At 35.8% G+C, this 21,448-nt stretch overlaps 3 protein-coding genes across 7 annotated transcripts; 1 reads left to right on the top strand and 2 right to left on the bottom strand.

Annotated features, from left to right (window-relative positions):
- Positions 1-90: 90 nt before the first annotated feature.
- On the bottom strand, positions 91-2,272 carry cenph (centromere protein H). Its single transcript, XM_082188325.1, has 9 exons — positions 1,955-2,272; positions 1,722-1,777; positions 1,593-1,629; positions 1,437-1,505; positions 1,296-1,352; positions 1,146-1,209; positions 970-1,021; positions 590-747; positions 91-464 (listed from the first exon to the last, which is right to left on the bottom strand). Exons 1-9 carry the CDS (start codon positions 2,089-2,091, stop codon positions 378-380), a joined length of 717 nt encoding a protein of 238 aa, XP_082044451.1. The 5' UTR covers positions 2,092-2,272; the 3' UTR covers positions 91-377.
- Positions 2,273-2,315: 43 nt separating this feature from the next.
- On the top strand, positions 2,316-4,961 carry kgd4 (alpha-ketoglutarate dehydrogenase subunit 4). 2 transcript variants are annotated; one of them, XM_082188332.1, is made up of 5 exons: positions 2,316-2,462; positions 3,296-3,361; positions 3,732-3,795; positions 4,110-4,318; positions 4,550-4,961. In XM_082188332.1, the coding sequence occupies exons 2-5, from the start codon at positions 3,311-3,313 to the stop codon at positions 4,565-4,567; spliced, it is 342 nt and encodes a 113-aa protein (XP_082044458.1). In that variant the 5' UTR covers positions 2,316-2,462; positions 3,296-3,310; the 3' UTR covers positions 4,568-4,961. The 2 variants fall into 2 exon arrangements, with proteins under 2 accessions (XP_082044458.1, XP_082044457.1); XM_082188331.1 differs by having other exon boundaries at positions 3,293-3,361.
- A 2,129-nt stretch (positions 4,962-7,090) lies between these two features.
- Positions 7,091-19,043, bottom strand: mier3b (mesoderm induction early response 1, family member 3 b). Of its 4 annotated transcripts, none has more exons than XM_082188301.1 (13): positions 18,935-19,043; positions 18,193-18,217; positions 17,584-17,729; positions 17,323-17,457; positions 17,120-17,243; positions 16,744-16,817; positions 12,742-12,814; positions 11,954-12,099; positions 11,754-11,835; positions 11,565-11,668; positions 10,275-10,402; positions 10,038-10,189; positions 7,091-8,171 (listed from the first exon to the last, which is right to left on the bottom strand). In XM_082188301.1, exons 1-13 carry the CDS (start codon positions 18,941-18,943, stop codon positions 7,720-7,722), a joined length of 1,650 nt encoding a protein of 549 aa, XP_082044427.1. In that variant the 5' UTR covers positions 18,944-19,043; the 3' UTR covers positions 7,091-7,719. The 4 variants fall into 4 exon arrangements, with proteins under 4 accessions (XP_082044427.1, XP_082044429.1, XP_082044428.1 ...); XM_082188303.1 differs by having other exon boundaries at positions 11,574-11,668; XM_082188302.1 differs by having other exon boundaries at positions 11,565-11,665.
- Positions 19,044-21,448: the final 2,405 nt, after the last annotated feature.

The following is a 21,448-nucleotide window of genomic DNA, read 5'->3' as shown; positions in this document are numbered from 1 at the left end:
CAAGGTATTGAATAATATTAACCAAAAGCCAACTAGCCATTAAGGCCGTTTCACTCAAATGCATGACATTACAGATATAATACTCGTGAACATGGTTTCATGTTACTTTTATTAAGCATCAGTTTGAAGGTCATTTCATCTGTAAATGGAGTTCATTTAATCTAATATATATCCCATTCAGGACGTTTCTGAACTATTGTCTACAGATTATATATAAAATGAGCTGTTATGAAAATCTTAAATATACATTGTGCATGTTTCAGTGAAACATCTTTGCCATAGTCCTTGACATAAATGTACAACAAACCATTACACTGAACATGGTAACAGGTGAACTATATACAATAATCAGAGAACTGTGTTCAAATAGGTCCTCTTCAGTTAGGTATGTTTTCTAGTCCCATCGCAATGTCTCTTAATTTAGGATCATCCCTCCAGTTGACTTTACTGGCCAGTATAATTCCCTGAAAAACAAGATTTTTATTACAAAGAGGTTCAAAATGCATAGTGATCCTAAAAAACAAAACAAAGCAAGACATTAGATAAAAATGAAGACAAGTACACAAGCAAACATTGAGAAGCCACGTACCCGGAGCACATTTTGTAAAATGGTGGTGACTTTCTGGTATTTCTGTAGAACCGCTTCAGCTCTTTCCTTGGCTCTCTGCTGAACCTCTCCCTGATTTTCCTTCACCTGTTTCAATTCATTTATCTCCAGCATTTTTTTCTTGATTCGTCCTTTAAGCTCTAGGAAAACATGAATGAGATATGGTTGTTTTCTACTAACCCGCAAACTGAAAACGTGAGAGTAGCTTTCTTTTTTCTTTTACAATTTGACCCATCCGATTTTACATCTTGTCAAAATATAACATTAACCAAGGTTTAAAGGGCTTTCATTTGAAAAATCAGAGCAGAAAATACTGTGTCTGAAAGGTCTATATGATTCCATCTGGGCCTTATAGTAAGTACCAAGTCTTTCCTTTTGAACATCTGTAATCTGGTCCTGAAGCTCTCGTGTTTCCTGGAGAGAGAAAAAAGATCAGCAATTAAGTATTCCATGGCCATAAACCGTTAAAAAATTGAATTATTCATATATATGAAAATTAATTTTTCTAAAACCTATAGCAGAACAGGGAATGTCCCACCTTTAAGATTTTCATGGTCTTTTCACAGAGCTCAGTGTTCTGATTGGTCAGTTCCTTTAGTGCCCTGTATGATGAAAGATCGGCTTACTGTTAGGACAACTGGATATCAGACTACATAGATTCGATTTATTTAAATTAAGATTCACTCACTCAGCATCTGCATCATTCTGAATAATCTTTTCAATGATGGCATTCCAAATCTGCATTCTAGAACACACAAAAACACATTTTAACATGGACACCATCAGAGATTGTATTGCAAAAAGAAGCTTGATACCACAGCATCTTTACCTGCTTAATACCATTGTTTTGTTGAAGTATGAGAGTCTTGCCTGCTCTATTGCACTTTCATACTTGGATCTACAGATTGATAAAAAGATCAATGTTGGATTATTTTAACATACAGTATAAACATACAGATGTATTAATAAATTCAAACACACTTACAAATCTGCATCAGCTTCACATGACTCCTTGTGTTTTCCTAAGAATTAAACACAATTATCATTAGAATAATTATTAGTGGTTACTCTTTACATAAGTGTGTTGTTTATTCACATATAAATGTAAGCTTACCCATGCTGACTTTAACGTTCATTTCAAAACACTGATTTTCCATTATTTCTTTCATTCTTGAAAACAAGACATACAAGAAACAGAATGAGCACAGTAACACAGTTATCTATATAACATGATGTTTATAATACATAGTACATAAAGTTGTACACTGTTAATTTGTACTCTACGAATTGGTGCAAGACGATAACAACAAACCATACAAATAAAACAATAAAAGAATGGAAAATTACTTTAGCAAACGTGTGGGTGTCACTCCATCAGAAGCTGATGGATCAGTCATGCCAGCAGGGTCAGTATCTGAGGAGGGTCCATCATGACTACTGGAACTCATCTTTCTTTGTATGTCTGTGCAGGGTGGGGGAAACATAATCCCATTCAGATAACGTTATCTGTTGAAGAGACCCCAGACATAAAACGTATATAATTTTTTTTTTAACTGTATCACTTACTGTCGCTTCCCGTTCTTGCTCTGGATGTTTTTGTTTACTAATATTACTTTTTTTGTTACAAGATTCCAAACCGCGAACCTACAATCCTGTCCGAAACTGCCGCCAGGAAGTCTTGGCGTCACGTGACAGTCATGTGACCACAAAACCCCGCCCACCTGCATCAAACCAAGCATGAGCAGAAATAAAGGATTGGCTGGTCACAGGCGACTATCTTGACGCTGTTTAATGTGTCTCGGAGGTCAACATGCAAAAATAAGGTTATATTGCTCAACTAGATAGCGTATTGATGGTAAGAATGTATGTTTATTGTGCTTATTATAAAGCGTGGATCTATAGATTTGTAAATGTAACGGTATTTTAATGGCAGAACCACTTAGCAGGATGAGCTAGGGTAAGGGTAACGTGAATTCATTTTGCGTTTTTTTCTGTAGTTTTGTATTATTGATGTGTGATATTAAAGCTCATGAATTCGCCTGTAAATGTCAATGAATTTACAGATTGTTTCAAGTTCATTCATTATGATATTCTGATGCAGCTAATTTGACAGCTTCTCTGCCACAGACTCGAACATGACGTTTGTTGTTACTTCTGGATAATTAATGCGATATTTAAACATTAATTGCCTTTTATGATAGTCCTTACATGTCCTCGTCTGGTTGCCAAATGTCAACTCTTTATTTGGGTCGAATCTTTTCAGTGACTCATTTAAGCCGTTTCGCCAAATTGGTCTGAACAATTCGTTCGCGACTGGTTTGTTTGATAGACAGTTGGCTGTAGCATTATTATTAATATTATTATCCTCAACATTATCATAATCATTACTACCACTATTATTAATATTAAAACATGTTTTTTTATCGTTAAAACAAGTTTAAGCCAAACGATCACAAATAGTAAAACCAAATTCTTTGATACGAACTGTTCAAAAGAACCGATTCGCGAAAATGACTCGGACTTCCCGCGTTTGTCGGTTTGTCCCATAGACTGTAAAAAAAATATATATATGTTTGTCCTTTTAAGTTTTAATACGACAGTGCCATCTTCAGGTTGCTAATTGTCTTCACTTTACGCGTCTTGTGTCTTGTCTGTGTGTTTGAACTCTATGGTTTGAACCGGAAGCAGTGATCGAATGTCGTCATGGGAAGCAAAGTGAGTGGCAAGATGGCAGCTGCCAGTCGGGTCGTGCAGGTAAACACTTGCTTCAGCCTGTATACCGATCATATTGCTGTGACATCTCGCTCAATTTTGCTCATTGTTGAAACGGTGATCTCTTATCCGCATAGTATTCAGTAATTTTATTCTTGGGTGTTTTTACTTCACCAAAATGCATTGATTTCACTGGTTTGACAGATGCCCTTGTGGACAGTCCCAGTTTCGGCTCTGTTTATCGCTTTATTTCACATCTGTAAAGCACAATATAATCTCAGCAACACGTTAAGCATTATGTACATTAAATGCGATCTCTAAATATTAAAAGTATATAAGTGTCTGTGGTTGTAGAGAAGTCACTGCAGAACTGTTTTGTTTAATTTTTCTCATTACATGTATTCCTTTGCAGGTTGTGAGACCTCATGCACCTTTAATTAAATTTCCAGATCGACACAGCGTCCCTAGGCCGAATGGTAAGTAATAACCTCATTGCCTTATTTTTGCCATTTATATGTAATGCATCCGTTGTTCTGTGAAATATATAGTTTTTATTTGTGTAATGCATTAGAAGCTGTCAAAACTGCTCCTCGTAATAGGTGCAGTTAATTTAAAACTTTTTCTCTTTTGATTACCTAGTTAGTTTCCATTGTGGTACATGTTTAGACTACTTGCATTGGTTTAGTTTTTAAATCATGGTAGCAAACTTTAAAGTTGGTGATGCGAGTTTGTTGGTAACTTTTTTTTTTCTTTTCTTTTTTTTTTCTTTTTTTTTTTGCTGTATTTCCAGTACAAGAGGCACTGAAGGTGCTTGCAGCCAGTCTCCCACAGATCTCCCCATTCGCACCTCCTCCTGCAACGTCAATATCACCTCCACCCAGACCACCGGCACCCATCAGCCGACTGCCGGGAACCCCTGACAGCGTCTCTGTAGTTAAAGATTTCCCTCAGAGATACCGCAGAAGAACCCTTGCATTAGATGAAATGGACTACATCCAGGTTAGTGTTCATTTGTTCGTTCAGATCACCATTTGAAAAGACACAATCAGTACATTTACATTTGAGAGAATATGAAGAATGCATTGCATTTCACTTTTAACAATCTTTATATCTGCACTGTTCTGGAGCGTAGAGATATTTAAACACCTTTATAAATGTTGTAATGTTTAGAACAAAAACAAGCTGTGGTCAGTGATTTATTCATATTCTGGTCTGTTTTCTCTTTTGCAGCGAGGAGGACCAGAGTGACCCGTCTGGTCCAGTTTATTCAGACTCCTTATTTGTGGAAATCTGTTAACTGGTATTTTTTTCTCAGTATAAAAGGAGTTCATAATGTCATCTAAATAAAATATAGTTATATTGTACATACAGATTATCATTTAACATTTGCTCTGTATTTACATTAAAATGCAAAACTCTTTGCCTTCCTATTCTTCAATCCATCGGTGTTGTATTGGCCACTCTGTCCAGCACCTCTTCTGACCATCATGAACAGAGTTGATGAACTTCCTCTTCCATTTCATTGTGTATTCTGGATTCAGAAAAGCATTCAGTGCCAGCTGTCTACAGATCTATCAACAATATAGATCACAGAGTACTGCAAACCGGAACGATTAAAATATGTACTCATTTTTTGAAAGTTTTCAGTTGTCTTCTCTTATTTAATCTAATCATAACCACCATCTGTATTTTTTATTTTATTTATTTAACAGCGTAGGATATTTTCAGTCAAATTACCACATTTGTTTCCAGAGCTTTTATTTCTGGAGCTTTTTACACCAAGTAATAAAGTACAACAAAAATACAAAATAATGAAAAACCAGCCACAAAGCAATACAATTATATGTACATATTTTATAAACAATAGAGATATCTGAATAATTCTGTAATGTTATGATTGTCTGTGTATTTATATATATATATATATATATGGATATACATATTTGTTGGTTTTATTCACAAGTTTTACCATTGTCATCCATGGTTGAATGTGAAAACCTCTATTTAATAATTCTTTAAAATGTCTAAATTAAATACATAATAAAACACACATCCACTTTACCAAACTTTTCGCAATATTTTTAAGATGTAAAACGTTTACTTCGATAGGTCAAAACAACCTGTACATTCTGGTATTTTAGTTTGTCTTTAAAATGAAACAATAGGCAAAACATTTGAGGGTGAAATTACTGTCAATGTAGTTCAGCAAATCTTGCTGAAGTTTACGGTTTCATTTATAAAAAGTACTAATACAGAATAGTAGGAGCACAGAGACTTTTTAAGTATGAAAATAAAAAAACTTTTTATATGAGCACCAAGTACTACATTTGTTGTGCATGATAAAGTTCTCTGCTTGATGTACAGACACTGAAAACATTTTGAACAAAAAAGAAAGACAGAGAATAAACTCTTTGTAGTGCTTTCCATCCCGTCAAGGAACAATAGCATCTATGGATCTATTTCCATCAGCTTTTGTAATCGCAGCTCCAAACATGCTTCCAACGAGTACTTTCCTATGTTTTAACTATGTAGATGCACAAAACTCTTTCAACTCAAATTATAATTGGAACTGCAGTGCATTCAATAGAAAATAGACTCTTCACATTACTATTAGCAGCCGGTAGGTATCAAGGGTGTAAGAATCACTGAATGAATGAAAGCAAAGAGATAATCAAATGGGTTTAAATGCGAGTGTCCAAAAAGCATGCGTCACACAGATTTCCATTTATACACACCTCTCTCTCTCTCAAAAAACAAACAAAAACAAAATGGTGTGGTATTTTTGCAAACGACAACCATGAGCATGCATGTTTTTGACGTCTCGCTGCAGTAAAGAAACGAAGGCAAGAATAAGATATGGATACTGTAAGACTTACAGAAGAACAACAATCTATACATATCTACATATTATTGCCATAAAACAAAAACTTTTTCTTTTTTTTAGCATTTTTGCATTACCCCAATCAAAGTCAGGGCTTTTAGTATACAAATTACTTCTATAGTAAATTGTTTTAAAACGCAAATAACAGGAAGGACTCGAGCTCAGAGGCAGTATCGGTTTTGATACAGTGCGGCAAGCTGATTGCTTTTTGGCATTTAGTATTAATCAGCTTGAAAAATGTCCAAGGATCAACAAGAGTCCAATCTGCTTCATGCATACAATATACAACAATGGTAAAGAACTTAAGATAGAGAGCTTAACATAAAAAGAGGTCCAGAGTGATTAACAATTAGCTCAATTAACATTCAGGTGTTCTCATTACCCCTGGCAGCTACAAAATATACATAATGCATAGCTGAAAAAAAATAAAATAACACTGGTTCAATTGGTACTAAAGCGCCTGCAGTTTAGAGAGCAGCCGTTACTGATGATTTGTAAAAATAAAAAGACCTGTGTAGGTAATGACTAGCATGTAAATAGCTTTGCATGTTCAAAGGGGAATTATGAATGTCCTGCACACTTCTCACAGTTTAATATTTATACAAGATTTATGCTAATATTGTAGAGTGCAGGCAACTGCCCCATAGAGCCAATCGGTCTCATAAAATGTTATTGGAGGTTATATTATTACTTGAGTGCCAAATCTTGGACCAAAAAACAAACAAAAAAACTATAGTGGAAACTTTGGGGGCTGGAAAATCTACATTTCTGAGAAAGATTCAATTAAATGTTCTTCTCAGTCAATTGTGAAACTTGAGAATAAAGGAAAATATAAATAAAAAAAACTTTCCGGCAAAATTTTGGTAATGCACAAAATGTAACAAAAAAAAAAAGTTTCAGATTACCACAATTAATTGAGTTATTAAAGCTTATACTTAAAAACATCCTAACTCGAACACCAACCAATAACGAGATACAAAGTGCTCTGTTTAAACGTAATACTCCTGCTCACTATTTTCACTTACAAAAGCCAGTTTCCTGATATAAAAAATGCTACATTTCCCAAGGCTTAGTCTATCTCGGGCGGTGTAAACTCTGGAAAAAAGTACCCATTTTTGAAACAGACACACATACATGAAAAGCCTAAAACAACAACAAAAAAAACGCAGTTTTGGCGGCAGCCATTTTTTCGTGAGACAATAAAACAAAGATGCAGGCGTTGGGATGAGTACAGTAAGAGACTTTAGCTCCAGCATTTAGGTTTAACTGTATATCACCGAAGACAAAAAGGATATTAAATATCTGAAGGACCAGAAAAATAAATGGCTATTTAAACTCTTGAGAAATCAAGATTTCTTAACTCTGTACAATAAAGACATCACTGATGTCATATTCCAAAAACAAAAAAACAACCAAAAGGTATATTCATATATATATATATAGAGATATTTTTTCTTAATTTAAAAAAGAACTAATAGTCAGTGAGCAGATAAGTCAGTGTCTGGATGGCAGAAAGGAGTCAGTCAGACTGAAGTGCAGTGTGTTGGTGGTGTCGTGAATGAGAGCTGATGAAACCGTTGGCTTCACCGCTCCCTATGCTGCTGAAGTCTGTGACCGACACCGCCATTGTGGTGCCCGTAATGCGATGTGCGCGTCTGCCCTCGAAGTCCACGCCCAGGTTAGTAACAGACACATCGTTCATGAAGGACTCTGAAAGGCCCATCTTGAGCCTCTTGGAGGGCCGTTCGCAGTCTTTGGTGCTGCACACGCTGATCTGACCCAGATCTGAGCGGTAGAAGCCAGAATCCAGCATGTTGAGGCAGCCGCTGTCTCCGTTCGCGGCGTAGCTCAGCTGATCATCATGGTTCATGGCTCCTCTGTGTAAACTCTCCAGAGGGGGAAAATAAGGGGAGTCCATACAGCTCATGTCTCCTGGACCGTTGCACACAGTTGCTACGCTGTTACTGAGGGCTGCAAGAAAAAGAACAAAAAAGCATTTTTATATATCAGACTATTTATAATTTTGTATCTTTTCAAAATGCATGACTGCATATGTTAGAATTTTACAAATTTACACTGGCGGTCAAAAGTTTGGAATAATACAATTTCATGTTTTTGAAAGAAGTAATTTATGCTTGTCAAGGCTGCATTTATTTAATCAAAAATACAGTAAAAACAGCAATATTGTGAAATATTATTACAATTTAAAATAACTCTTTTCTATTAGAATATATTTAAATATATAATTTATTCTAGTGACACAAAGCTGAATTTTCAGCATCATTACTCCAGTCTTCAGTGTCACATGATCGTTCAGAAATCATGCTAATATGCTGACTTAGTGCTCAAGAAACATTTCTTATTATTATCAAGGTTGAAAACAGTTGTGCTGCTTCATATTTTGTGGAAACGTGATACACTACCATTTAAAAGTAATAATTGAGCACCAATAATAAATGATAACAACTGAGCACTAAATAAGCATATTAGAATGATTTCTTAGGTATCATGACACTGAAGACTGGAGTAATACAGCTTTGCCATCAAAAGAATCAATTACACATAAAATGTGTTAAAAAAGACAGTTATTTTAAAATGCAATAATATTTCACAATATTACTGTTTTTGTTGTATTTTTTATCAAAAAATTCAGCCTTGGTTAGCATAAGACTTTTCATAACCATATTTCGTAACGATTTTACCATATCAATGCGAGCGCGAGTCCGATGATGAAACATTGGAATAACTGTTATTCAGCCCGAACCTCCATCGCAAGGACGACTCGAACAGGAAGTTTCTCAGTGAAACACTACTCAGTTTGAGGTACATTATATGAGATGTTGCAACTGTAATTCCTCACCATCAGCATTAACAAGTGCATGTCCATCAACAAACCGATTATTTTACTTGTACTAATTTATTTCGAGGATTTTTCTAATATATTGCAGTGAACACGTGGAAACTGTATCAATAACAGTGCATGTATACATTAGCCGAGCTCTAGAGTGAATGATCTGATGTAACAAACATTGGTAAAACAAATCTTTCCTCAAAGTAGTGAGAACGACAGACAATCTGCATTAATAGACACAGTTATAGGTAATCGTGGCCCATAACTGATTAGCAGAAATATTTCAGTAAGACAGTAATAACATGAGTTAGCCAGTTAGCAGGAGCTCCTACACAATATAAATCTCAAAACTAAGTATTTTGAACACCATCTTTCAAGAGCAACCGGGTTGCGAATCTTGCATTGTACTCCGAGATTTGAGAAGCAGTCGTCAGTGAAATAAAGGGAACACAGCAAAAGTTTGGGATTATAGTGCTGTGATATCATGATAAAAATGAATCGACAGAGTCGACTCTTACTTTTGAAAGACAATAACTTTATATATGGTGCACTTTCAGATTTAAAACTTTGCAGGATGTTTTCATTCACTTAGAGCTGTGCTACACACTACATGAAAGGTCATTTAAAAAAAAAACATAATAGGATTATGGATGTTTGAAAATGACCTTTAATGTATTTAATGTATAAAAAAAATTAAAAAAAATTAATTATTACAATAATCCAAAAAAGAAAAACAGACAGTGGCAAATGTGTTTTTAACAACCTTTTGTTATGTGAATGAACAATCAGTCAGTAAATTAGACATGATTTAGTAGCTGCTCTGATTGATTCAGTTAACTCAGTGAAGGGTTCATCTGATTCAAACTGCTAACAATCATTATATCACTTTTTTTGAGTTATTCATTAAAAGAACCAGAATAAATGACTAAGAAATTCCTAAGAATAAATCATTTGTGAATCATGACTACTGTGGCAGCTGAGCTCACCTGTGAGGTCGCTGGCAGTGATGGAGTTGAGCAGTCCGAGCTGTTGCTCCGCTGACGCCTCCATCCTTCCCCCTGCTCCTGCTGAACACACGGATAAAGAGCTGTCCACCGCCAGACCCTCCGCCTCATCCACCAGCCTGTCCATCAGGTCTCTGAGGACACAACCAACACTTACTTTCTTTGAAACACACATTACTCAACAGGCAAAAAGCACCAATTTCGCATCCCAGCACTTACGTCACACCCGGGTAACAACTGTACTTCTTCTTGCCGAATCGGTTCTGTTGAGCAAAGTAGTCAAAACGTTCCGACTTTTTCCACATGTAATAAAAAGCCACACATTCTGCAACAGTCCGTGTCTGAACCTGAAAAAAGAAAAAAGCTATGAGAATATAGCCATGGACAACAATAAAAAATAGTGCATAATGTCTGCATAACTAACCAAACAGAGTTATTTACAAGGTACAGTTATCACTGCATATTAAGGCTATGTTCACACTTAGCGTCTTTTTTCAAACTGCCAGCGTCTGTTCTACATTATAACCCTATGGAGTAAACCGTTTTTTCAAAAAAGTCCTGAGCGCTTTTTTAGACGCCACCGCCGGCGTCTTTTTCTGCAGCTCAGAGCGTCTTTTTAAGTTGAAAAAAGTTCAACTTTTCTGAAAAGAACGCCCTACGTCAAGCGCCTTTTTGACAGCTGACCAATGACAAGCGAGTAGCGAGACCTGTCGTTTCCATAACAACAAGAACAACTGTCTGTCGTGCACCCACAAACGTCTTTGTGAACCGACATTCTCCTCCCCGGTAACTTCAAAAGCCAACGCAAGAGCCAACTTTCTCTTTCTCGACATTTTTTGCATCACACAGCACTAGGCTACTGTTGCAGCTATTGTTATAGCAACAAAAGACGCGCTCGGCTGCTATTTGTAACCGAACGCTGCCAGCGTTTTTTTTTTGCTAAAAAAACGCCGTTGTCAACTTTTTCTTGTCAAAAAAGACGCTAAGTGTGAACATAGCCTAATTTATGCATATTTATTGCATACGCATTAATTAACATAAAAGGGCCTGAAAACTACAAAAAACACAAATTTGTGAAAACGGTCACATCATGCGCATGCTTATGTGTTCAGTCTATAGGCATATTATGTTACTTTACAAAGTGACCTACTACTGGCCTGGCATGCATAATACAGCGTTTTTAGTCTTATTTGCCGATCTGTGTGAACAGGATCGTTTGACAACATTGTTGTCAGTACGCGAAAAACGCAAAGGAAGAAAAAAATGTCTGTTTTTAGTACATCGTTGTCTTTTATTCAGCAATTACAAATTAACTAGATCTAAAGATACTTTTATATTTTTCCAAGTCAGCATATTAGAATGATTTCTGAAGGACCATGGTCATGTGACACTGTAGACTGGAGTAATGGGTACTGAAAATACAGCTTTAAGGATTATTATTTATTTAAAACTGCTTTTACAGTATTTTTTGATCAACAGTTGATGAGCCCAGTGAAAAAGACAACATACATCACTTGCCTTGTGTTTCTGAATAAGATGGAAGTTCTTCTCATAAATCTGCAGCGCATGTTCAAAGTTCCTACATTCATCCTCTGACCATGGTGGGGATTCTTCTATCAACACAACAAAGAAAAGTGAACATTTATGCCACTACAGGTACAAAAGCTTTAAAAGCTGATCCTGTACTGAACAGCCTACCCTTCAAGGTCTTCACATTACTGCAGTATCGCGTCAGTGCCTCGCGGGTGTTGTAATTACATTTTAAAAGCTCAAACAAGGCCTAGAAATGAGGTCATAAAAAAAAAAATGCAATTAAAACCATAGCAGCAGCTCTCACATGGGCGGACGATTTTTACATGAATTATTTTAATTAATGGGAGCTTTTATAGAGCACAAACCTGTTCGTTATCTCGTATGTGTTCAGATGTGGAATCTTGTGTGCCGTCATCTGTAGACTGTGACAGCGCTTCTCTGAGGTAGTCTCTCACTTTACACTCTGACAGCACGTCAGGACACCACAGCAGCTGATCGTCCTCCTCGTACGCTTTAAACAACAATACACATTCAAATTGGTCTCATTCACAGTGATTTATTTGTGATCCAATCATTTATCTAGCTAACTAACAAGTTTATGAACATGGAGTGGCTTTTCTGAGGTAAATGTAACATTACGTGACATTTGTTTGAGCTGTTTTATTGATGTCTTTTCACGGTTAAAACACTGACTGAGTGATTCCATGAGATGTGATACATTTTGGTAAGTAGTACTGTATTTTTCAGCATACCTTCTGATGTTCATTCATGTTTATTTTGTGCTATAACTAGAAGTATAGCAGAAGAGATGATCCTTTCACACGCACTCAGCAATGCCGCTTTGCTTAAACTCTGGGTTAAACAGCGATCCGTCACATTAAAGAGCGTTCAATGCGCTATTTATTGTTTTAATTTCCTGATAAAATTGACAGAATTTGAAAGCTACGACTTTGTGTCGTATCAAAAGTAACAAGCACAAAACCGAAAAAAGCGAGTTTTGTTCACGCATCAACTGAAAACAGCATAGATTCTTGGGGTTTAAGAGTCAGTATCGGTTCATCAAAATGAGAATCGATCAACCCAGCCCTGATGATTCAGTTTTTACTATAGTTTATTTCAGTTAAAAGTCACACTAAGCAATTTAAACACTCACCCTTTTCATCCTCATTATAGTGGCTAAGCCCCATGGGAACTTCTGCTTGATGCTGAGACCCAACCATTATTTCCTGAAATAAAAATAAAAAAAGATTAAAAAAAATTAAGACTAACTATCAAACTTTTTTACTTACATGCACCATGGTTCAAAAGTTTGGGGTCAGCATGATTTATAATACTATTATTCAACTAGGATGCATTAAAATGTTTAAAAGTGACAGTAAAAACATTTATAACAGTTCATGAGATTTTCATTTCAATCTTTTTTTCTTTTTTTACTTACAAATATAGTAATGGCTGCTGAAATTTAGCTTTGCCATGATGACAGAAATAAATAGCATTTTAAAATATATTAAAATTGACAGTTCTTTTAAATTGCAATAATATTTCACAAGATTATAGTCTAGGAGTTAAAAAACAAAACTGCATGCATTTTGGAGAAGAACACTGTTTTGGTTGTGCTTTGGCACTATGTGACTGTGCGGATGAATATGGTTATCCTACTGCTCATAAATCACCTATCTTAACACTGGTACCTTTCCCACAGCATTTAAGCAGGCTCAAGTAACCCCACTGCTTAAGAAACCCACTCTAATCGCATCGAAGCCTGCCTGACAGACATTTCTTGCGGGACAAAGGACAGCCACCTTCAACTCAACCTTGCAAAGACAGAACTGCTTGTGGTCTCAGCCAACCCAACACTTCATCACAACTTCTCCATTCAGCTAGGTTCATCAACCGTAACTCCATCCAGGACAGCAAGGAATCTTGGAGTTGTGATCGATGAATAGTTCAACTTCACAGACTATTTATGTTATTTATTACTTATTCTTGCATTGTTTATTCTAGTTTTTATTGATTATGCTATTTATTGACGACACTGCTTAGACATACACCTTAGATTCTAATGTTTTTATTGGTTAATGTTTTATCTTGTGTTTTGAATGGGATCTTAATACGTAGTTTCGTTCCTTCATGTAACCGTGTATTGAATGACAATACAAATCCTTGAATCCCAAAGAGGAACAAAATCACTTTCAAGGACCTTTACCTTGACTGTTCCAAGCTGGTGGAATGACCTGCCTAACTCAACTCGAGCTGCTGAGTCTTTAGCTATTTTCAAGAAATGGCTGAAGACACATTTTTTCCATCAACACTTGACCCATTAATACTAACACTTACCATTATATACATCTACTTAAAAAAAAATGTCTATGTGTATTGTGCTGAAATAACTGGGACTAGTCACAGCACTAGCATATTGTTGCCCTATTGTTGGCTTGATTTCTTCTTTTTCTCTCCTTGTTTATAAGTTGCTTTGGATAAAAGCGTCTGCTAGATGATTAAATGTAAATGTACTAGTACTAGGCTTACGAGATAACCAGTTTAGATCTAAAAGATTTCAAGCTGACTAGCTAAAGACGTTACTCTAGCTATACTCAATTTACAGTACTTCCTTGAAAATAAATTCCAGCATGGCACTACAACAACCAAAATGAAATGACCCTTAACAATAGATAATGCTTTATAATGAACTGTTAAGAGAGCTACATATGGCAATTTATCAGTTCAATAAAATACCTTACTCAACAGTTGAGTAATAAAAACGTCATCTCCAAAAAGCCAAGGCAATGTTGATTGATTCTGTCTTTATTACAAGCTCTGTCGCATTCTTTTTTTGCCAGCAGAGACTCTTCTGTTTGGATGATTTGAGGTGATTCCCTGGAGGTTCAAGATTTAGTGTGCTCTGTCAACCTTTCTCGCTCTTTATGACAACTAACCTATGCCCCTCCCATACATGCTGCAAAGTAGCCGGAGCAATTTTTCTCTATTTATGGATATGACGAAACACGCACAAGGCCAGTAACGTATGTTTCAATTTCCAATGAAAACCATCATGACAGGTCTCAAATTTAAACACTTATAATACGCTTACCACACGCTTACCTGATACGCTTACCACAGCAAATCAGGGTAAGATAAAACACATTTTGGAAGAAAGATAAGCCACATTTCCACCGCAGGAACTTTCCCCAGGAACTAGGGACTTTGGGGTGGTACTCTGTGTGTTTCCACCGAAGGAACCAGGGTCTACTAGCCTGGGTTTCCCCATGCTGCCTTGAGCGCAGCGCAATTTTATTCACGCTGCTAGTCAGCATGGATTCCATGGACCAGATTTTCGCCTCAGCTAGGGAACCAATCACAGAACGGGGAGGGAGCAGCAAGACGATGACGACATCTATGCGACACACCGAAGCAGTTTGTTTATATCTATGGATCCAACATGACAGACGTAAAAATATATGCATATTTTTAGGAACACATCTACAAAAATATGCCTGTATTTCAAGTTGATAAAATAATTTAAAATCCACATCAGTTTATTTGTGCCGACGCGCCACGCCCTCCCAGGATCTATAACGTTACCTAGGCTACTTTCACTTTTAAAAATTCATCATAACCGCGCGCGCGATCTGCTTGCAGTTGTCGAGATGGATGCTGAGGAGTTGAAGAAAAGAATAGCTAGTGGAGATTGTAAAGTTGTCGACAATACGTCATCATAAATCAAGTCCAGTGTGTGGGAGAAATTTGGAGTTATCTGAAGAAAATATTGTGAAAGGCTTTGCTGCAAACATTTTCGTGTTGGATAGCCGCAAATGTGGAACTTCATCCTTGAGGAAGCACGCAGAAACTGTGGTAACAAAGCAGTTCTGTCGAACGGTATTTTTCATATTTAACACTGTTAAGTATGTGTGGTGTGCAGGGCGTGTTTGAACCCAAAATGGTCAGATGTAGGCTAGACGAAATTGCGTGGCATATAGTGTTGTAGCCGCGACTGTTCGATTGGTAAAATGTTATAAGGCTACTCAGTTTTGTGGTAACGTTAGCCATGTTCTTCATGTATCAGCCTTTTGACAGCTTCGGCTGAAGTTGTCCTTGTGTTAATTGTCGTGTAATAACTTCTGTATGACCTGGCAATAAACATTTTTGTAAGTGTGTCTATAATGTGATAGTCTAAACTGATTTTATTTCGGGTGTCGGTTCTATTTTAAGCGGGTCGGGTGCAGATTTTAATTAGTGCTGCTGTCGGAAAACGGGTCGGGTGCGGTTTTAAGCACGCATTTGATAGACATTTGTAGCGCCCAATAAACGGCTCTGGGCAAACGGCTCTCGCCTCAAATACGAGAAAATGAACATGTGGTTCCCAGACCACGTCTCAAAGAGAAAGTGGTCTGACGTTAGCCAGGCGAAGGGTCTACATGAAGTTCCAGGTAAATATTTCCACCTCCGAAAGTCCCTGCTTGCGAGGAAGTACTTTTTCAAAGTTCAGAAACTTTCATGGGTGGAACTTGGGCGCTGAACATGCTGATTGGTTGAGTTCATGACGCATTTTGATTGGTTGACTCCACACAGCATTTCATTTCAACCACCATTTTATAAAATCCGTTGCGGTGCGTGCAGTAAGTTGTTTGCTATTTGAATCAACAATGGAGTTTAAAAAATACGACCGGTGGACCGACGACGAGGTTCAGACTTTATTAAGCTTAAATTCAGAGGATGAAATCCAGTGGGAAGTCCTACTTCACAGGACTAAATTTGCCTAATCTTCACGGTACTTTGGACCGCGGTGGAAACGCAGACAGCAACAGGTCTGGGGGAAAAAAAAGTTCCTAGGACAAATTGTTCTGGGTAATTTCAGTGGAAACGCCGCTATGGATGATGTATTGAGTCGTTATTTAAATTTTATTAATTCAGATTTTTTTTTTATAAAAGTGTACCTTTAACTTCATAATATTCAGATATGGGGATTAGCTATGTTGTATTTTAAATTTGTTGATCTTGCATTTGAAAAAGTTTTTTTTTTTTTTTTTTTTTTTTTTTAATCGTACTGACCACAAACTTTTGAACTTTTGAATATAAAAAAAAAACATTTATAATCAAGGATGTATCTATATATATTAAAAGAATGTGTACAACATTTGAATAATATGATACTAACCTTTCTAGAATCTTCACTGATCACACCATCCTCCTCCCCCTCAGATTCTTTATCACCATCATATGTTGCGTTGGCTGGAGCAAAAAAATCTAAAATTTAGTACATTAAATATATTTGCACATACCTTTAAAAAGCAAAACATATGCTTGAAGGGGTATATACAAGTTTAAGAAATGCAAACTATATTTAGCAAAAAACTAGAAATGCTAATAAAATAAAATATAATTATTATGACCCCTTACCACTTTCTATATGTCTTATAAGTTTATAATGAATTAAACGATTAAACTTTAAAACACCTTTTTTTACATGTTCAAAAAATGAACATGTAAAAACCCAAACTGATCTAGTAGAAGATAGTAATGATTCTTCTCACATCTAAGTGTTCTAGGGAAGAAGTCTGTGGCGTCATGGGAGGTAACAGAAGGGGTCAGATCATCAGCAGAGGACTGGGTCTCCTCCTCATAATCTCCTGACAAGAGATCTTTCGCTATCTCCTCCTGCAGCAGAAGACAATTAGTGATTTTATCTTGTTGAAAATGTCCACTGGCTTGCCCTGAAGAAAATCATGTTAATTACCTTATCCAGGGTCATGTCAGGCAGATCATCAGCTAGTTCAACAGAAGAACTGTCCATGCTAGATCCTGCCCCTGTACTGACAGATGCCTCATAACGATACATAGCCAACAAATCCTCGATCGGCATGTTCCCCTCCTGTTCGTGTTAGAAAATAAATGTATCTCAGCAGAAATATGACCCTTATCATCCATTGATTGTAACAGTTAACACAATGCATACACTTTCAAATGAGTTAAAAAGTGGATTATGAATGCATGTTACCCTCTCTAAGTCTGACAATTCTGCACTGAAATTTTTCTCTCCATCCAACTGCTCTTCCTCCTCCAAAGTTCTCTCATCGTCATACTCATGAATTAACATCTCAGCTGTTGGATCAAAATCGTGATCCTCTGAGGACAAAGAGCCAACTGGGAAAAGAAATGAAACACTGTTACTGATTTAATGTATATAGAAATAATGTATATATATTCCAATATCTACCAAAAACTGTTGGTTGATACTGCAAATTTTCTGATTTTAAGTATTTCTTAGTTAATATTGTGCAAATATTTGCAGAATGCTCACTTCATTTCAACATTTTGAACATCTAAGTTTATTCATGGGTTTCATCAGGTCCCTTTCCACAGGTGTATAAAATCAAGCACCTAGATTATGAATGCAGACTGCATTGTGCTTGATTAATACACCTGTGGAAAGGGACCTGATGAAATCCATGAATACAAATACATTTTATATATTACATGAACTCTCCTGCCCTCTGGATAGCAGTATTGGAAACTTAAAAACCCATATTGGTCAACTATTACTCTTATTAATACTAACAATACTATAATAAGAATAATAAACAATTCACTATAACAATGAACCTACCAGGGCTCGAACTCCCAAAGGAAGCCTGTACAGACAGATATAAAGAAAAAGAAAGCAGAGAAATAATTGATTATTACATGATGCAAAATAAATTATAGTACATTGACCAGCACAAACACTTGACACCGAATGAATTTTCAATTTTAGACCCGTCTGCGTGCAAATTTCTTTCAAATTAAAACCCGTGACAGCAAAGGTACATCAACGTAAATTCAAGACGATGTCCCCTCTTATAAAACATCATAACACTTATCTATTTATGAATGCAACACAATTACTGACACAAACCAAAAAGCTATCATCTACTAACGAATGCTGTCATCCTCCAAACACTGCAAAATCCCATTTTGCACACACTATAAACAAACCTTTCCTGCAAGTTAACAGCCCATATGCATACCCACAATATATTAAAACACTATTAAACCTTAAAAAAATAGTCCAATGCGTCATGAAAACGATTTTTATATCGAGCAATGTATCAATTACAGGCGACGATTTCTTGTTTGTTTGTTTTTTTCCTGTGAGCTAACGGGGATGAAATTCAGAGGCCTCTCCGATCCTGATAGATCACTCTTCAATTAAACCGGTTTACCATCGTCAGTTTTACACAATTATTACTAAAACTCCAGCCGTATACACACCTGATATACACATATATCAACGAAAGCCATAGCTATCATAACAAATCGTAAAAGAGATGGATTTAAAACCGAATACTTTTTCCAGCTATCCAGCTTACCTCCGCCATATTGGTGTCTTCGGCCTCATAGGTTGGCTATGTGCTGCAGTACCCGGATGCGCACAGGGAGCCAATGATGCACCCAGAACTTTTGGCACACTTTTCAAACAAATTTACAGCAAACAGGGTTTTAGATATGGCCTGTTCATGGACCCCCATTAGTCTGCATGGTTTATAGCCTACTAAATAATTGGCATAGACATTCGGACATTCATACGTTTGTCACTTACACATTCTTACAAAGGTGTTTTTTGCAAGACCCAAGACTAAACAATGCAAAATATAAGGTAAGATAAATGAGAATAAAATTAGTTAAGCCTATATATTAGTTCTAAATAAAAACAAGCTTTATCATACTATTAAAAGATGGAAACGACCTAATACAATATAATGATAATAATTATAATAATTATAATGCAAAGCAAGTCTGTATGTATGTGTGTATTATAAGCTTAATACAGTAGGCCTATGCCATATATATATATATATATATATATATATATATATATATATATATATGCCATACATTTACTTATGTAGTGCAATAGTACACAATAATAGCATATAGGTTTATTATTTGTACTGACAATTAATATCGTTGATTGACCTATGATGACATCAATCACAAGAATGACCATTCCACAGTATTCTGTCTAGAAATGTCCATATTCTTTAAAATTTCAGATTTCTCTTTTCACTGCCCAAGTATTCAATGACATAACACTTATAAAACCTTAAAACTGTAAAAAGGCTTTGTCAAGCCAATTTTCAGTTTGTCTTAATGAATCTTTTTGTAGATTTTACTTTACAACACGTTTAATATAATTAACTAAACCCTATGCCATAAATACATTTCATTAGCCTAAATAAATGTTAACTGAAATGAAATATATATATATATTTTAAACATTAACTTATTTTTATTTATTATTTTAGTTTTCATTTATTATTTAATGTAATAAAATAACTCAAATGTAATAAAATAAAAAGTAATTTTTTTTTTTTTTTGGCTACAGGCATATTGTAAATTGAATAAAACGAAAAATGAAAACACAATGAAATGAATAACTTTAATCAAAATAAAATAAAAACTATTTCATAATATTATTAAAAACTAGTTTAATATAACTCAATTGATAACAAAATCAAACTGCTTTACAATGGTAATTCATGTAAGTGTCACAGCAGAATTATTCCATGGGGTGGCAGTAGTAGCAAACACTCAGAGGCAGTTTTTCATGTTTTCATCTTATATTTCTGCATGTTCTTCAAGAAGAGAATCACTTAATGCATTTATTCGTTGGACAGTTGTCCTTTACCAGTTTCTTCATCTGATCCACCTAAGATTGTTGATGAGTAAAATCTGAACATTTGTCATCTTGTTGAGAAAGGGCACAGCGTCACTTCTTGTACCATTTAAAATCATACCCCTATAATTAATCTCTGCCATGACTGTTGTCTGTGATTACTCTGACCCTCAGTGCACAGGAACTGGCTTGATATGTTATTTTGTTCTGCAATGACGTCAGTCCAAGATTGTATAGTACAAGGTCATGCACACTTAATATAGATTTATTGTTCCGTCAAGCATGAAATTGATTGCTGAAATCACATTCTTATAACTGTATGAATGAAAGCATTATTACATTTACAGTAGTTAGACAAAGAAGTGTGTGTCAAAGAGAGTGCATCTAATGAAAACATCCTGGCCATCTAATGCTGGCATCTAATGAAAACATCCTGGCCAATTCTTCCATTTTGACAGATTTGTATTTCAACCCCAACAAAATTATTGATTGATTGGTTGATTGATTTATTGATTTATTGATTGATTGATTGATTGATTGATTGATTGATTGATTGATTGATTGATTCATTCATTTGTTCATTCATCCATTCATACAAATTGAAATGCAAGAAACATTCAAATGTTTTCATTTCCGATTTTCAATATATTTTAGAATATTTTTGTCGAAACATTCACTGGATCAATTCAGGTTATCCATGGAACTTAAAATGACCAAATCATCTATATCAATGCTATGATGCCAACCAAGTGTCCCGTATCTGCATAAAACAATTGACAAGGACAGAAAAAATTATAATCAAGACCCGGGTGTCTGCATATCAGCTTGTGATTTTGCTTCAGACATGCTAAATATAGACCATGCCCTCCCTTATCCGTGAGAAACAGGAGGTCTTTTATTTTAGCAACACGTTCCCCTCACCGGGTTTAGACACTAATTGCTACTTTTTGAGCACATTTCCTCTCTCAGTATTTGTTTATATAAGCGCCACTGTAATTTTAAGCAGAAAATATAAAATAAATACCCTGTTGAAAAGACCAGCATCAACTGCAATGTCAGTCAAGGCTACTTTAGGCTGGTTAGTGCTGTTTTGGTACTGGTCTAGCATGGTGAACCAACATAGCCAAGCTTGTCTTCCACTGGTTTAGCAGTTTGGTTGACCAAAGTTAATCCTAAAAAGCTTGGTGAGGGCACCTGCACATCAGCA

The sequence above is a fragment of the Leuciscus leuciscus genome, assembly GCF_965113295.1.
Source record: "Leuciscus leuciscus genome assembly, chromosome: 13".
Lineage (NCBI taxonomy): Eukaryota > Metazoa > Chordata > Actinopteri > Cypriniformes > Leuciscidae > Leuciscus > Leuciscus leuciscus.
Note: the sequence above shows the minus strand (reverse complement) of the source record. Positions and strands in the feature narration are given on the sequence as shown.

Excerpts from the sequence above, each read along its gene's own strand:
- cenph (XM_082188325.1), bottom strand. The coding sequence starts at position 2,091 with ATGTTTCCCCCACCCTGCACAGACATACAAAGAAAGATGAGTTCCAGT. Across the intron at positions 1,630-1,721 it reads GAACGTTAAAGTCAGCATGG|GAAAACACAAGGAGTCATGT; the intron begins GTAAGCTTACAT and ends TTTAATTCTTAG. Across the intron at positions 1,022-1,145 it reads AGACCATGAAAATCTTAAAG|GAAACACGAGAGCTTCAGGA; the intron begins GTGGGACATTCC and ends TTCTCTCTCCAG.
- kgd4 (XM_082188332.1), top strand. The coding sequence starts at position 3,311 with ATGGGAAGCAAAGTGAGTGGCAAGATGGCAGCTGCCAGTCGGGTCGTG. Across the intron at positions 3,362-3,731 it reads CTGCCAGTCGGGTCGTGCAG|GTTGTGAGACCTCATGCACC; the intron begins GTAAACACTTGC and ends ATTCCTTTGCAG. Across the intron at positions 3,796-4,109 it reads CAGCGTCCCTAGGCCGAATG|TACAAGAGGCACTGAAGGTG; the intron begins GTAAGTAATAAC and ends CTGTATTTCCAG.
- mier3b (XM_082188301.1), bottom strand. Across the intron at positions 17,244-17,322 it reads CTGACATGACCCTGGATAAG|GAGGAGATAGCGAAAGATCT; the intron begins GTAATTAACATG and ends CTTCTGCTGCAG. Across the intron at positions 11,836-11,953 it reads ACATACGAGATAACGAACAG|GCCTTGTTTGAGCTTTTAAA; the intron begins GTTTGTGCTCTA and ends CCTCATTTCTAG.